This window comes from Hevea brasiliensis, chromosome 18 (assembly GCF_030052815.1).
Source record: "Hevea brasiliensis isolate MT/VB/25A 57/8 chromosome 18, ASM3005281v1, whole genome shotgun sequence".
NCBI classification, from domain to species: domain Eukaryota; kingdom Viridiplantae; phylum Streptophyta; class Magnoliopsida; order Malpighiales; family Euphorbiaceae; genus Hevea; species Hevea brasiliensis.
This window is the reverse complement of record NC_079510.1, coordinates 47,951,044-47,965,804: the sequence shown is the minus strand read 5'-3', so window position 1 is coordinate 47,965,804 and position 14,761 is coordinate 47,951,044. Positions and strand designations below refer to the sequence as shown.

Below are 14,761 nucleotides of genomic sequence, written 5' to 3'. Positions count from 1 at the left end.
AAAAAAAGTAATTTTATTTTATATTTAATAAATATACTTGTTAAAAGTGAATGTAAAGTGAAATTATATATAAAAATTATAAACACTTTCATTAAATTATAAATAATATAATATTTTCATTAGATATTTTAATATCTTTCCATTTATTACCCACTTTTTTTTTTTACATAATTTAAAATTTATCTTCAAATTTATTATTTACTAACCCTTCTCCTCTCTTGGTCACATGTATTTGTTAGTCTTTAGGTAACCTTAACATAATTTAAAAGTTTAACCAATCCAAAACTACCCATCACATCACTCCCTAATTTATCAAGCAAAAATCAGTACCTAAGTTTCTCAACAACTAATTTAATTTGGATGTGGTAAGGATTTTTTTTTTCTAAATTAAAATTTTAAAAATTTATAATTTTAAAGAAGATTAATACTATTAAATCAAAGTTAATTGGTTGATAATGTTATTGCTGAACATAATCTTGCCAATATATCATTAGTTATGGGCTTAGAGCTATGGATTTTACAGCTTTTTTTTTTTTTTTAACCTTCATTAACTATCAAATGATGTGGACTAATGTTGACACTTCCATTGGTTGTTTTGGCAAGTAATCAATCAATTTCTCTAAACCTAATATTTCTTAGTTTATCACTATATTATTTTATTTCTCTTTTGAGTAAATTACATTTTCATTTTTTATAATAAGGTAATATTAATTAATGAATTCATTTTTTAATTTTAAAATTCAATTAATCAATCTCTATATTTTAAATCATACAATAATTTAATTCAATCATTCAAAAAATACATTTCTCGTTAAGTATATAAAAAAAGATATTATTATTCATACTAAAATTACTATTTAATTTATAATATTTGATAAAATTAATAAATAAATCTTTTTTTTTTCAAAAAGAAATTTTGAAAGAAATATATTTTTAAAATTTTTTTTAAGAAAATATTTTTCAAACAAATATTTCGCAGAATAAATTTTTTCTAGAAATTAAAAAAAAAAAATCCACCATTGAGCATGCAACAATGGGCCCATTGGGGCTTGTCCAATTGCTTCACATATGGGCCAATTTGATTTTGCATACCAATTATCACTTCTTGGCCACAGCCTTGGACTTGCTGAGGATAATAAACACTGAAACACCAAGAACTGACAGTCTGAGACACGGATTATAATGGCAGCCTCATTACGACAGTTTCATGTACACTGCCATGGGTATCAACTCCAAGCGTACAAACTTCACGCTGTCCGTCAGCTTCACTGTCTTTATTCTCCTGTTCAAGACCAAGAAGCAATTTCTCAATGAATGTGATCAGCAACTCTACAGCTCGCTCAGGACTCCTTTACTGCTATGGCAACTCTACAGCTCGCTCTGGACTCCTTCACTGCTCCTTTCTCTCTTCGTCTCTCTCAATCCCTTCTTCCTACTCAGGTAGCTAAACCCAACTCGAATTATGCTTCGATTGTTGTTATTTTTGTGATCTTCTGTTGTGGGCATCGTCGGTTGATATTTGTGTTTGAATTACTTCTATTCTATGGCTTAAGGTGTGCAGATTTGAGTGGCGCTCTCCCTTTTCTTATATTTTTGCTTTTAAGAGCTAAAATAAACTTATCAAAATTTTTTATTCGGCAACTTAAAATGATGACTGGAAATGTTACTTGAACGTGTACTATCTGTTTTACATGTTATAGCATTTCTCATTGTATGGGAGAACAAATATGTTGAATTATATAACACCAAGATTTCAATTTCAGTCATTTATACTGCTAAGATACGATTTCACTTGTTTCCAGAGTCCAAGTTTCTTCTGTTTCAGAAGAAGTTTGTCAAACCTGTTGTGCATTTTATGAACTGTAGTAGCAGCTTGAGTGTACTGTTGCCCTTTCAGAGTAAGCTCTGACAGAAGCATTGAAGTGAAATAATTGAGTTAAAATTTCATTGCTTACACTTAATGTAACCCATTGTCTTTCAGGTTTATCTTTGGGATTGGATTTGAATTCTAACAATGTGGTAAGAGAGGAGAGAGGCTATGGCCTAGTGGTCAGAGCTGGAAAGGATACTCTTTGTCAAACCAAGAGGAGCAGGTCTCGGAAGTCTCTGGCTCGGACTCATGGCTTCCGTTGACGGATGAGAACCACCAGCGGAAGTGCTGTGTTGAAACGTTGACGTGACAAGGGACGATAGGTTCTTTGCACCAAGTCCAACCCTAATTCAGGAAGACTTCATCTTTAAGTTAGTCCAGTAGTTTCATTTGATGAAGTTTAATGGTGCCCCCTGATTGTTTTCATTCAAATTTCGACAATACACAATTAAAGATGACGTTTAAGGCTCATTGATTCAGAGGTTGCATATTAGTTTTTGTTTATGTGTAGATGCCTTCCTCCTATGTCCTGTCTCATCAATAACATGTATCTTCAAAAATGTTTGAGAGATTTAAGGGCCTTCCATGAAAATGATTTGGACAATTTAAGAGCAAAAGGACTTTGCAAGGAAAGAAATAACATTTGAAGGTAGATGACAGAAATTTTATTTCCTAAAATGTTGTTTTGTTCTCTTTCGTCTTCCCCTGCTTCATTCATGACCATGGGCCCTTGACATGTCTTTGATTGACCTCAAATTTAACTCAAACAGAGGTGTCCTACATTTGACTTGTTCTGGTGAAAATTTTTTTGAGAAGAATAATTTATTAGTTTCTAAAGCCAGTTTATTAAAATCAAAGTTTAAATATCTCTAATAAAAAATTTTAAGATAGTGTTCTTCTCAATAGCACTTAAACAACAAAGCCAAACATGCCCCTTAGCCTATTAACATTTTGTAGTTTAAATTTTTTATTGGCATGCAACTTTGATGCTTGAACTTGGAGTGTAAGTTGCTAGGAGCAAGATTGAAAGAAGGAATCACCACCCATTTCATTACCATAGTAAACCTTTATATACATACAAACTGCAAGTGCAATACAAGAGTTTACAGAATAAGATAGTAGCACACCTGATAACTTATATTTTTGGAGAATTAGATATTTAGATTTTAAGGTCCATCCATCTATACTTTGCTGCCATTTATGCAGTTGGATAGGAAGGCTCCATGGCTATTCCACAAAGGCCTTCCTTAGCTTCAATATCTCTTTCCATTCTGATGTATCCATCCTCACCCCATGAAGTTCCCCAAGAGTTCTTCACTAACCAATACTTGGTACCATCATCACTTGTCCCATACCCCACTGCAGTAACACCATGGTCTAGTTCAGTTCCACAATCTCCTGTAAAGACCCCATTTGAGTAAAATTGGAAGGCAGATCCACTGGCATCAATGGCAACAGAAACTGGATGGTTGGCTACTGCCTTCAATAGTGCCTCCTCGCTGTTGGTGGGCACATCTTCATAACCAGTAATTCTGGCTGCATGATTAGATGACTTCCCTGTGTTGCAAGTACCATCCTCTCCTTTGTAGGGGTAATTGGCTTCAGTAGTTAGGCCTCCATTTTGTATTATGAATTCAAATGCATCATCCATAAGGCCACCTTCGCAGCCTTGGTCTTCACCACTTGTGTCACAATCAACTAGTTCTTGCTCTGAAAGAGAGATCAACTTCCCTGTTGAGAGCTTTGTAATCCCTTCCATGGCTGCCACAGCAGAAAATGCCCAGCAACATCCTACATTATATTTTTGTATAAGTTAGTAAAAACATATTAAAGACTAGGTAATACAAAATAGGCTAATGTGCCTTACCACATTGGCCTTGGTCCTTGATGGGGGTAACTGCTCCTTTTTTCCTCCAGTCAATGGAGGTTGGCACTGCAGTGACATTTTCGTACTTAAATGATGATGCTTCTGATGACTTGGGAATGTAAGACCTTTTGTATCCATTTCTAGAGGCTCTGAACTCTTCATGAGTTAGGTCTGCAAATTCATTGATGTCTAGCTTGTAAGGCTTATTCCCAGCATTGTTGCAGGATTCAATAAACTCCGCATTCTCCTTGAATATATTAAAGCGTCTTTCCTTCTCTGCATTGTCTTTATAAACACGTCCATATTTAGCCATCCACATTTCGTGCTTCTCAGTCATGGTTGCATCTTTGAGCGAGCGTGACCAGGCTTGAGATGCCAAGATTCCCATCACCAAAACCACCACAAAAATTTGTTTGTTTTCAAGAATTGAAGCCATTCTGCGAAGTGCGAAGTGAATATAATATTGCAGTTCAGGATGGTGATTAATGTGTTTGGCACACTAGTCCTTTGAGAACTAAAGGTATTTATACTTGTGCATAAACCTTTCTATAGGATCTCTCCCAAATCGCATTCCCATATTACCTGTTGAATCCGGCAAGTTGTGTATGACATGGACAATTTAAGTTCGGTTTCTTGACGTTGCTTCTTTCTATAAGCCTCACCTTAGTTATATGTTACCTAGTGTTTGTATCGTTGTAAGAAATTGTATTTCCTGTTTATGGTGAGTTGATTAATCCAATTATTAAGCTGCATTCTTATTTGGTCTGTTAGGCGTTGGTGCACGACTGATTAATTTTCTTCTCTATTATATGAGTAAATTTGGTTCACACGAGGCAGCTAGAAATGGAATAGTGGAAAAAAAGTATAGTAAGAGTCAAAGCTACGCCTCTGCCTTGCTTTGCTTATTCTTTGTCCTTTTCTTTCAAGCTGTGACCTCTACGGTACTACTCAGTATTTCATAAGTATTGGTCATAACCCACGTCCTGAGCAGAAGAGTAGATAGCTGCCGAAGTTTCTGAATTTCAAGGCTATATTACAATCGCTGAACATTGCAGACGATCCTCCAAGGGAAGCATGTAATTTTATTCTCCTTTCAAAGATCATGGACTCAAAGCAGTAATTAGGGATGATGTTCGAACTTAAAATTAGAGATATTTTGGCCCTGCATTTTGTCATAAACAAGCTGCTGATTGTAATAATTCATAGTTTGTTCAAAGGAAACTTCAACTAAGGAAAAATAAAAATCATAAAAATCTAAAGGAAAATTGTTTGGAGACTGAGCCCTGAGGAGGCAGTGGTGAAATGTTGGGATTGAGAGTGGAGTGAGCTGGACTTAGTTGATAGAGCTGAGATGAGCTTAGTGAGTACTGGTTATAACTGGGTTAGTTGTAACAGAATAAAGAGTAACCGTAGATGTAATACAAAGCTGTGTTAGATGTAACACAGAGCTGTGTTGGACACTATTCGATCCATGATACAGAAACCTTTTTTCTCTAACTTTATAAACTCTTTCTTCCTCTTCCTCTTCCTCTTCTTTCTCTTGTCTTTTTCTTCTTCTTCTATTCTTCTTCCTTTCTTCTCCCCTTTCTTCTATTTTTGTTGTCCCAAAATAGTCCGGGGGGGAGGGGGTGGGGAATTGGACTATTAACAATTTTTCGGCCCTTACTTGTACCCTACTGAAAAATTGTGGCTTTGTTCAACTAGGTGCTTCTTAATATATAATGATAGTGATATGTATTTCAAGAAAGTGTCCCTAAGTTACAATTCAAGCTTTAATCAATATTTATGGCTATCACAAAATGCATCACAAAATATTCAACTAATTTCTCATAAATCCTCAAATATGCCAACTCAATATATTCAATCAACATTCAAGGTCATGTATAAAAATTAAATTGCATAAAAGTAAAGAGGTTAAGGTTAGAGAGATCAAACACAATGATTTTTATAGTGGTTCGGCTTAACTAGCCTACATCCACTCTCTCAAAGAACCCTCTTTGAGTCTTCTCTTCACTATTTGCTCTTTTAAAGGCAAGAGACCAAAAGCCCTTTATAATTTTTCAACACCAAGCTTTTACCAAGGTAGCTTGAACCCTTGACAAGTGCTACCTCAAGCACTTACTCTCTCAAGCTTCAATAGGTGCTTGTACAACCTCTCTTAAATGCAACTTAATATTTTAATACTTACTCTCATTTAATACAAATCAAGCTATAAAGAAGAGATGATTTGATTTGCCAATGGTAGCTCAAAGACTTTTAAAGCTCTTGAATGAAAGTAATAAATGAAAAATCAAAGTTGGAGTTCAAATGTAGGCTTTCATCAAGTGTAAAATGAAGTAAAGAAGGTGTATTTATAGTCCCAAATCATTTTAGACCGTTTAAAATCTTTTTTGGAACGTTATACACACTGCTCAAGACAAAATGGCTATTATTTTGTCTTTTTGTGCAAAGTTGAGCAGCTCTGATCATTTAGCAAATGAATGAAATTTTGGCAACAGCAGTAAACTAGTTAGTAAACTAATGTTTTAGCAAACACATTAGCAAACTAATATTTTAGCAAAGCAATTAGCAAACTAAGTCAACAGCTGCATGTCTCAACTTGTAAAAAAATGATTTAGACCTTAAAAAGAAAAATAAGTTCCAATAGCAGTATCCAAGGTCATGATTATAAATCAATTAGAAGATAAAGTTTCATTTTTGAGCTCCATTCGACTAAACTCTCATCTATTCTTTTCACATAAGACCTAAGACTCAATCTTTACCTCTATGACTTTCATACCTTTACTTTAGGTCTTGATTTTCATAATCTTGTTCTTTTTCATCTTGGATTTGACTTGAGATATCTTTGAGTACTCTTCCTCCTTAGATGCAACTTCGAAAATTCTTTGGGAGTAAGGAAAGAAATCTACACATCATTTTAAAGTTGGGTTAGATAGATTCTGTTTGAGTTTTGTTATCATCAAAATCAATGCTCATTTTGAGCTACACTGGGTTAACAATCTCCCCCTTTTTAATGATGACAAAACTCAATTGAATCATCAATCAAGAAACAATAAAAATGAGTGTAAGATTATGTATATCCAAGCAAGTTATTATGCAGAAAAATGCTCCCCCTAAATATATGCACATAACTTTCACGACATTTATCAGCTATACAAAAACTCCCCCTGAGTTTATGCTATAAGGCATGTTCACAAGATATTCACAATATTCTCAAAAAAAAAAAATGCACATAAACATGCTTCTATTTGTCAAAGTATAAACACATATCCATCCTATCACATATCCATCCTATCAAAGTATAGACACAAGTATAAACACATATCCATCCTATTCTCCCCCTTTTTGTCATCATCCAAAAAGGAAACAAGAGAGATTAACCCAAAAAGAATCAAGTTAGCCCAAAGTTAAACGTAGTAAGCTAAACAGTAGCAAACTAAAAAGGCAGTCGACAATAGTAGCAAACAGACTAGTAAACTAAAAATGCAGATAGGAAACTAAAATTCAGATTTTGTGCTAATCATTAAGTTTTTTGCTTCTACGAGTGGCTTTGGAAGGCACCATCTTTTTCCTGGTGGGTTTAGCAGCAGGTGGCTAAGAACCTTGGTCGGCCAACTGGTCATGCTTCTGTGCTTTATCTTCATCAGATGGTGGTTGAAGGGCAGCAGCTAGGGACTGGTATGGATTTGACACAGTAGATTTAGATCTTTTTCTACCTTTCTTGGCTGGAGGTGCAGCAACTGCAAATAGTTGAGATGGAGCACTTTCTTGGTGATCCTTGAGAGAGGCTTCCTTCTGCTGTGTAGAGGCAGCTGCAGGTTCTAGAAGTGGTTCTACAACCTTTTCACTATCATGCTTAATAGGGACATCAGTTGCAGGACCAACTTCAGGTTCAACAACCTGTTCACTAGCATGTTCAACAGGGACTTCAGCTGCAGGTCCAATTTCAGATTCAACCACTTGTTCACTTTCATGTGCCACAGCAGCTGGAGACTCACCAACCTTATTACCTTCACCCTTATCAGTACCATGAGCAGAGACTTGAGTAGCTAGAGATGAGGCATCATTTACAGGTACAGCAGTCCCAACTTTGGCTGGGAAACCAGTTTACTTGGCCTGCTGAAGATCCACAAGCAGCTTCTTCAATTCCTCATTTTGAGTAAGCAAGTGACTCACTTTGTAGTCAACCACATCCACAAATTTTCTTAGAAGTTTAATGGACTGATGGGTTGAACTAAATTAATCATTAATAGCAGTTTTTAGCCCTTGAAGCTCACTCATAAACTCATTTGTAGAATTTGAACCAACCTTAGGTGAGGAAGAACCACCTTTTTCAAACCTTTTCTTTCTTCCATCAGTGTCAGAGTGAATTTCTCTAAGCACAATCAAATCAGTCCTAGAACTTTCCTTAGAGACATTTATATTCAGCTCTTTAAACAAAGCAGTCAAGAGATGTGCATAAGGCAATTTTCCAATTCCATAAGCTTTGCACATGTTCTTGAAAATCAAATAAGCCAAATTCATCCTTACTTTGTTAACAATGTGCCACATAATACACATGTCCAGGTAACTCAAATAACCATAGCTGCCAGACTTAGGACAGAAAATGTAGTTCACCATACTGTGAATGATTTTAATATGTTGAAAAGCTTTTGTGCTAGTGGACTTTTCATTTGTGGTAGTGTTGGTAGGGAAGACTTCATTTTCAAACTCAGCCAAATTAAAGCCTGGAACTCTAGCAACATCTCTATGAGTGGAGATTTTATTTCCATCATTAGGCAAGTTCAAAGCTTTAGCAATTATCTCAACAGAAACAACATACACACTATCATTCAAAATAACTCCAAATTTGTCTTCGTCATCAACTGTTCTTAGAGTTCTATAAAAGTCTTGAACTAGTCTAGGGTAATACGCATTTGTACACTCACAAACAGTCATCCATTCTTGAAACTCAAAAAGTTCTTTGAATTGAAAATTTACCTGACCAAAGTAATCCCATTTGATGAATTTACAATCAAGCAGCGCTTTATCCATTGAACCCGAAGATTGGGCAGCGCCCTTTTTGCGTTGGGTATCAATCCCGCACATTTTTCTCCTTTTTTTCTTTTCTGGTGCCGATACAGTGGGTTCGATAACCTTAGATGGGTCAGAGGATGCACCAGTTGATTCAGGTTCAGGTGAGTTCTTCTTTTCTTTCAATTTCTTTCGTAATGCGACGACAGGGAGATTGTCAGATGCAGATGAGGATGATGAAGCAGCAGCAGCTGGGGATTTGCGTTTAGTGCGAGCCATCAAAAAAAAAAAGATGAAATCTAAAATGGCTTTCGGGGCAGTGATGAATGAAGAAGAGAAGAGAGATGAGCGGTCTGATGAAAATGGGTTAGTTTTGCCGGAAAGAAAATTTTTGGAGGTGTAATGTCGTAAACCAATGCAGAGGAGAGAGGAAAAATGGGTGACAGTTTCATGTAGCAGAGGTTTTAAGTTTTCTTGAGTCCTGCGCTTTTCTATTCTAGTGTACTTTATCTGAACTTATTCGCCCCCCCCCCCCCCCCCCTTTTTTTAAATTTCAAATATATCTATCTATCTTTACATGCACATATATATATTTCTACATGTCTGACACAGCATTGAGAATGTGATACCAAATGTGAACAGATAAGTGCATTGCTGGACACGCAGAGAGTTTCAAGCACAATCACTTTTTGGTTTGAAATTTGAACAGTACACAATATAGCAAACTAATTTTAGTCACGCAACATTAGCATACAACTTAATAAACTAATTTCTTGAGTACACAAACAAGTTGGCTAATGTTCTTTAGAGTTTTCTCAGCAAACTTATATCACAGCAAATTACTCACACATTGGATAAAATGCAAATATATTAAATTACTATGACTTAAATTTAAAGCAAGTGGTTCACTCATGCCAATTTCCCTTCTAATTTTACAAAAGGTTTCCTCATTAAGTAGTTTTGTAAAAATATCAGCAAGTTGATTTTCAGATGCAACAAATTCTATTTTGATATTTCCATTTTGAACATGATCTCTAATGAAATGATGTCTGATCTTAATATGTTTTGCTCTTGAATGTTGGACTGGATTTTTGATCAAGTTTATGGCACTAGTATTATCACACCTAATTGGAACAAGATTATATTTTAAACCAAAATCTTTCAATTGTTGTTTCATCCATAAAATTTGAGCAACACAACTACCAGCAGCTATATATTCTGCCTTAGCTGTAGATAAAGCTACTGAAGTTTGTTTCTTATTGTGCCAAGAAACTAGTGCAAGACTAAGAAATTGACAAGTACCTGAAGTACTTTTTCTATCCAATCTACTTCTAGCAAAATCGGAATCACTATAACCAACAAGATTAAATTATTCACATTTTGGATACCATAAACCAATTGAGTATGTGCCAATGAGATATCTAAAGATCCTTTTAACTGCACTTAGATGGGATTCTTTTGGACATGATTGAAATCTTGCACATAAGCAAACACTAAAGTGTATGTCTGGTCTAAATGCAGTAAGGTACAAAAGAGTGCCAATCATACCTCTATAAAGCTTGGTATCTACTTCTTTACCTTTTTCATCATTGTCCATTTTAATTGTTGAACTCATAGGAGTGCCCATGCTCTTCAAATCTTCCATTTTAAATTTCTTTAGCATATCCTTGATGTACTTTGATTGATTTATGAAGATACTATCTTTCATTTGCTTAATTTGAAGTCCAAGGAACAATGTGAGCTCACTTATCATGCTCATTTCAAATTCATTCTGCATAATCTTAGAAAATTTCTTGCACAGAGATTCGTTAGTAGCATCAAAAATTATATCATCAACATAAATTTGCACAATAAGCATATCATTATGATGCTTCTTAATAAAAAGTGTTGTGTCCACTTTGCCTCTTTGGAAATCATTTTGTAAAAGGAATTTACTAAGCCTTTCATACCATGCTCTAGGAGCTTGTTTTAAACCATATAAAGCTTTAGTAAGTTTATAAACATGATTTGGATGCTCATGTTTTTCAAAGCTTGGAGGTTGTGCAACATACACTTCCTCATCAATATAACTATTTAAAAATGCACTCTTGACATCCATTTGATAAAGCATAAAATCCTTGTAACATGCAAAGGCACACAACATTCTAATAGCTTCAATTCTAGTAACTGGAGCAAAGGTTTCATCAAAATCAATCCCTTCCTCTTGGTTGTAGCCTTGAGCCATTAGTCTAGCTTTGTTTCTAACAACATTGTCTTTTTCATCCATTTTGTTTCTAAAAACCCATTTAGTACCAATAATTGAATGATCTTTTGGTTTAGGCAGTAAATTCCAAACTTTATTTCTCTCAAATTGATTTAGTTCTTCTTGCATGGCAAGAATCCAACTTTCATCATTTTGAGCATCTTCAAAACATTTAGGTTCAATTTGTGAAACAAAAGCAACATTACCAAAATATCTTCTCAATTGTGCTCTAGTCATCATCCTATGAGATGGATCATCTATAATGTCTTCATGGGGATGATTTCTATAAAATCTCCATTCTTTAGATAAATCTTCATGTTGGGGCTCATTTACTTGTGATTCTTCCAAATTTGGCATTTCTTCATTGATTTGATCTTCATTGGCATTATGGACATCTATTGTGGTTTCTCCTTGAGTTTCTTCATCTTTGTCATCAATTTGTTCCATTTCTTGACTTGATATTATATTTTCTTTTCCAAAAACCTGCTCATTATTATCATCACAAACATTTTTCTTTCTGATAGAAGGGTTAGTCTCATCAAACAAAATATGAATAGTTTCCTCAATAACTAAAGTTCTTCTATTGAACAATCTATAGGCTTTACTCTTTGTTGAATACCCAAGAAAGATTCCTTCATCGGATTTAGCATCAAATTTCTTTAAGTTATCATTGTTATTATTTAAAATATAGCACTTACAACCAAATGCTTTGAAATATGAGATATTTGGTTTTCTTCATTTCCACAGCTCATAAGGGGTCTTTTTCAAAATTGGTCTAATCAAAATTCTATTCAACACATAGCAAGATGTATTAACAGCTTCAGCCCAAAAGTACTTTGGCAAATTATTTTCACTCAACGTAGTTCTAGTCATTTCTTGCAAAGTCTTATTTTTCCTTTCTACTACCCCATTTTGTTGTGGTGTTCTAGGAATTGAAAAATTATGGTTGATTCCATATTTATCACAATATTTCTCAAATAAATGATTTTCAAATTCAGTTCCATGGTCACTCCTTATAGATGTGATGCAAAATCCTTTTTCGTTTTGAACCATTTTACTAAAAGAGGTGAATTTTTCAAAAGTCTCATCCTTGTGAGCAAGGAAAAATGTCAATGTATATCTTGAATAGTCATCAACAATAACTAAAGCATATGACTTCTCACCAAGACTAGTAGGAGTTATGGGTCCAAATAAATCAAGATGAAGCAATTCTAATGGCCGAGTAGTAGACACAATATTTTTAGATTTAAAAAGATGCTCTAGTATGCTTTCCTAGTGCACATGCTCTGCATTGAAATTCATTTTCATAATTAATCTTAAGAAGACCATTAACAAGTTCTTTCTTAGACAGTTTTGAGAGTATATGCATGCTTGCATGACCTAGTCTTCTATGCCACAAATAACTAGAGTTATCAAAAGATACTAGACATGTACCATGATTAGTTTTAAAATTATTCACGTCAAGCAAGTAAACATTATTAGATCTATTGGCAATGAACAATGTGTCATTATCTAAGTTATTGATTGTACATAGAGAAGAAGTGAACTTTACCTCAAAACCTTTATCACAAAGTTAGCTTACACTTAGCAAGTTGTATTTCAATCTTCAACAAGCGACACATCTTCAATACAAGGTTTGGTTCCAATTGTGCCATTTCCAATTATTTTTTCTTTCCCTTTATCTCCAAATTTTACATGTCCTCCATCTTTCATTGTGATTTTTAAAAACTTGTCCTTTTCACCGGTCATGTGCTTTGAACAACCACTATCTATATACCATTTTTCACTTTCCTTCATCCCTTTGAAATAAACCTGAAATTTAATCACTGAGCTTTAGGTACCCAAGCAACTTTGGGTCCTTGGGGGTTAGTGACCTTAGATAAGGTTCCCTTTGGAACCCATACCTTCTTTACCTTAAGAAGACCTTTCCTAAGTGCACAAGAACTAAATATATGACCTCTTTTATTGCAATAATAACATGTAACATTAGGCAAGGAGGATGTAGATGTTTTAATGAAATGATTCTTATATTTACCATAGTTCATGAAACCATCAAAACCAATTTCATACTTTTCATTTGAAATTCTTTGGTTTCCAAGAAGTACATCTAGAGTTTCTTTTCCTTTTGTAAATTTTTCCAAATCATTTGTCAAATACTCTACTTTAGCTTCAAGAACTTTATTTTTCTCAATGAGCATTTCACAAGTTTCTTTTGAGATTTTCAACTCTAAATCTAGTTCTTTAAACAAGGTAATTTATCCTTTGTAAAATTCATTTTCTTTATACACATTGGACATAGCAATATTTTGTGATCTCAATGATTCAATCTCTAAATTCATTTTAGTGTATTTTCTCTTGTAATTTCTATACTCATCATATACTCTAGCAAATGCAAGTTCAAGTTCTTCTACATTTGGAGATTCATAAGAGTTTACCTCATTGTCACTTTCTTCTTCATTTTGTGAACTTTCGACTTTCTCTTCAAGTGCCATCATACAAAGAAGAGCAGTCTCTTTGTCACTTGATTCATCATTTGAAGATTCTTCACTGTTGCTCCATACTACTTTCATAGCTTTCTTGCTCTTATCTTCTTTTCCTTTCTTCTTTTTGAGTAATGGACATTTGGGCTTGATATGTCCAGGTTTGTGACACTCATAACATAAAATTTCTTCTTTTGAATCCCTGAAATGTTTATTCTTGGGAGTATATTTTTTCAAGAATTTCTTGTATTTGCTTCCTCCCTTCTTAAAAGCTCTTTTGAATTTTCTTGCAAGTATAGCCATTTCATCATCACTTGAAGCACTTGAGTTGTCACTTGAGTCAGCTTTGAATGCAACTCCTTTCTTCTTATCTTCATCTTTGTTTGACTTAAGAGCAATGCTTTTCTTCTTTTTTTGCTCATTTTCAACTTCATCTTTCTTATATACCATCTCATGTGTAATGAGAGATCCAATGAGTTCATCATAAATGAATGTTTTAAAATCCTTGGTATCTTGGATAACTGTAGTCTTTGCTTCCCAAGATTTTGGAAGTGATCTAAGAATTTTTTTCACAAGTTCAGCTTCCTCAAATCTTTTACCAAGTGCTTTGAGAAGATTTACAAGATCGGTAAACCTTGTACTCATATCCGCAATTGATTCTCCTGGCTTCATTTGAAATAGATCATAATCTCGAATAAGAAGGTTTGCTTTGGACTCTTTGACGACATCAGTTCCTTCATAAGTAACTTCAAGCTTATCCCAAATTTCCTTAGCAGATTAACATCCTGAAATACGATTGTATTCATTAAGATCAAGTGAGCAATGCAAAATATTAATAGCTTTAGCATTTATAGAAATTTTCTTCCAATCATTGTCATCATATTCATCTTCATGTTTTAGAACTTTTGTAGTTCCTGGACCATTCTTTTGAGGAACATGTGGACCATTTTTAATAATTCTCCATGCATCAATATCTACAGATTGTATGAAATTTCTCATTCTTACTTTTCAAAATGAATAATTAGTGCCATTGAAGAGTGGTGGTCTAGTGATTGAGTAGCCTTCAGCTAATGGTGTGGGTATACCGGCAGTATTGCTAGATGAACCAGCCATTATGGATCACTCTAAGGTTGTAACACCCTAAGCAAGAGAGACAAGCTCTAATACCAATTTGTTGTCCCAAAATAGTCCAAGAGGGGGGGGGGGGGGGGGGGGGTGAATTGGACTATTAATAATTTTTCGGCCCTTAGAGAGAAAGCTCTAATACCAAAGTAGCCTAATGAAAAATT

At 34.5% G+C, this 14,761-nt stretch overlaps 2 protein-coding genes across 2 annotated transcripts; one reads left to right on the top strand and one right to left on the bottom strand.

Moving 5' to 3' along the window:
• Positions 1 to 1,124: 1,124 nt before the first annotated feature.
• Positions 1,125 to 2,374, top strand: LOC110642901 (50S ribosomal protein L34, chloroplastic). Its single transcript, XM_021795095.2, has 3 exons — positions 1,125 to 1,440; positions 1,803 to 1,898; positions 1,982 to 2,374. Exons 1-3 carry the CDS (start codon positions 1,311 to 1,313, stop codon positions 2,131 to 2,133), a joined length of 378 nt encoding a protein of 125 aa, XP_021650787.2. The 5' UTR covers positions 1,125 to 1,310; the 3' UTR covers positions 2,134 to 2,374.
• Positions 2,375 to 2,921: 547 nt separating this feature from the next.
• LOC110642902 (senescence-specific cysteine protease SAG39) lies at positions 2,922 to 5,264 on the bottom strand. The gene is made up of 2 exons (XM_021795096.2): positions 3,738 to 5,264; positions 2,922 to 3,661 (listed from the first exon to the last, which is right to left on the bottom strand). Exons 1-2 carry the CDS (start codon positions 4,171 to 4,173, stop codon positions 3,069 to 3,071), a joined length of 1,029 nt encoding a protein of 342 aa, XP_021650788.2. The 5' UTR covers positions 4,174 to 5,264; the 3' UTR covers positions 2,922 to 3,068.
• Between the last annotated feature and the right edge of the window lie 9,497 nt (positions 5,265 to 14,761).

Bases quoted from the DNA above. Each gene is read 5' to 3' on its own strand.
- LOC110642901 (XM_021795095.2), top strand. From the start codon at position 1,311: ATGAATGTGATCAGCAACTCTACAGCTCGCTCAGGACTCCTTTACTGC. The intron at 1,441-1,802 runs GTAGCTAAACCC...ACTTGTTTCCAG, and splicing joins AATCCCTTCTTCCTACTCAG to AGTCCAAGTTTCTTCTGTTT. The intron at 1,899-1,981 runs GTAAGCTCTGAC...ATTGTCTTTCAG, and splicing joins TGTACTGTTGCCCTTTCAGA to GTTTATCTTTGGGATTGGAT.
- LOC110642902 (XM_021795096.2), bottom strand. From the start codon at position 4,173: ATGGCTTCAATTCTTGAAAACAAACAAATTTTTGTGGTGGTTTTGGTG. The intron at 3,662-3,737 runs GTAAGGCACATT...AATATAATGTAG, and splicing joins CAAGGACCAAGGCCAATGTG to GATGTTGCTGGGCATTTTCT.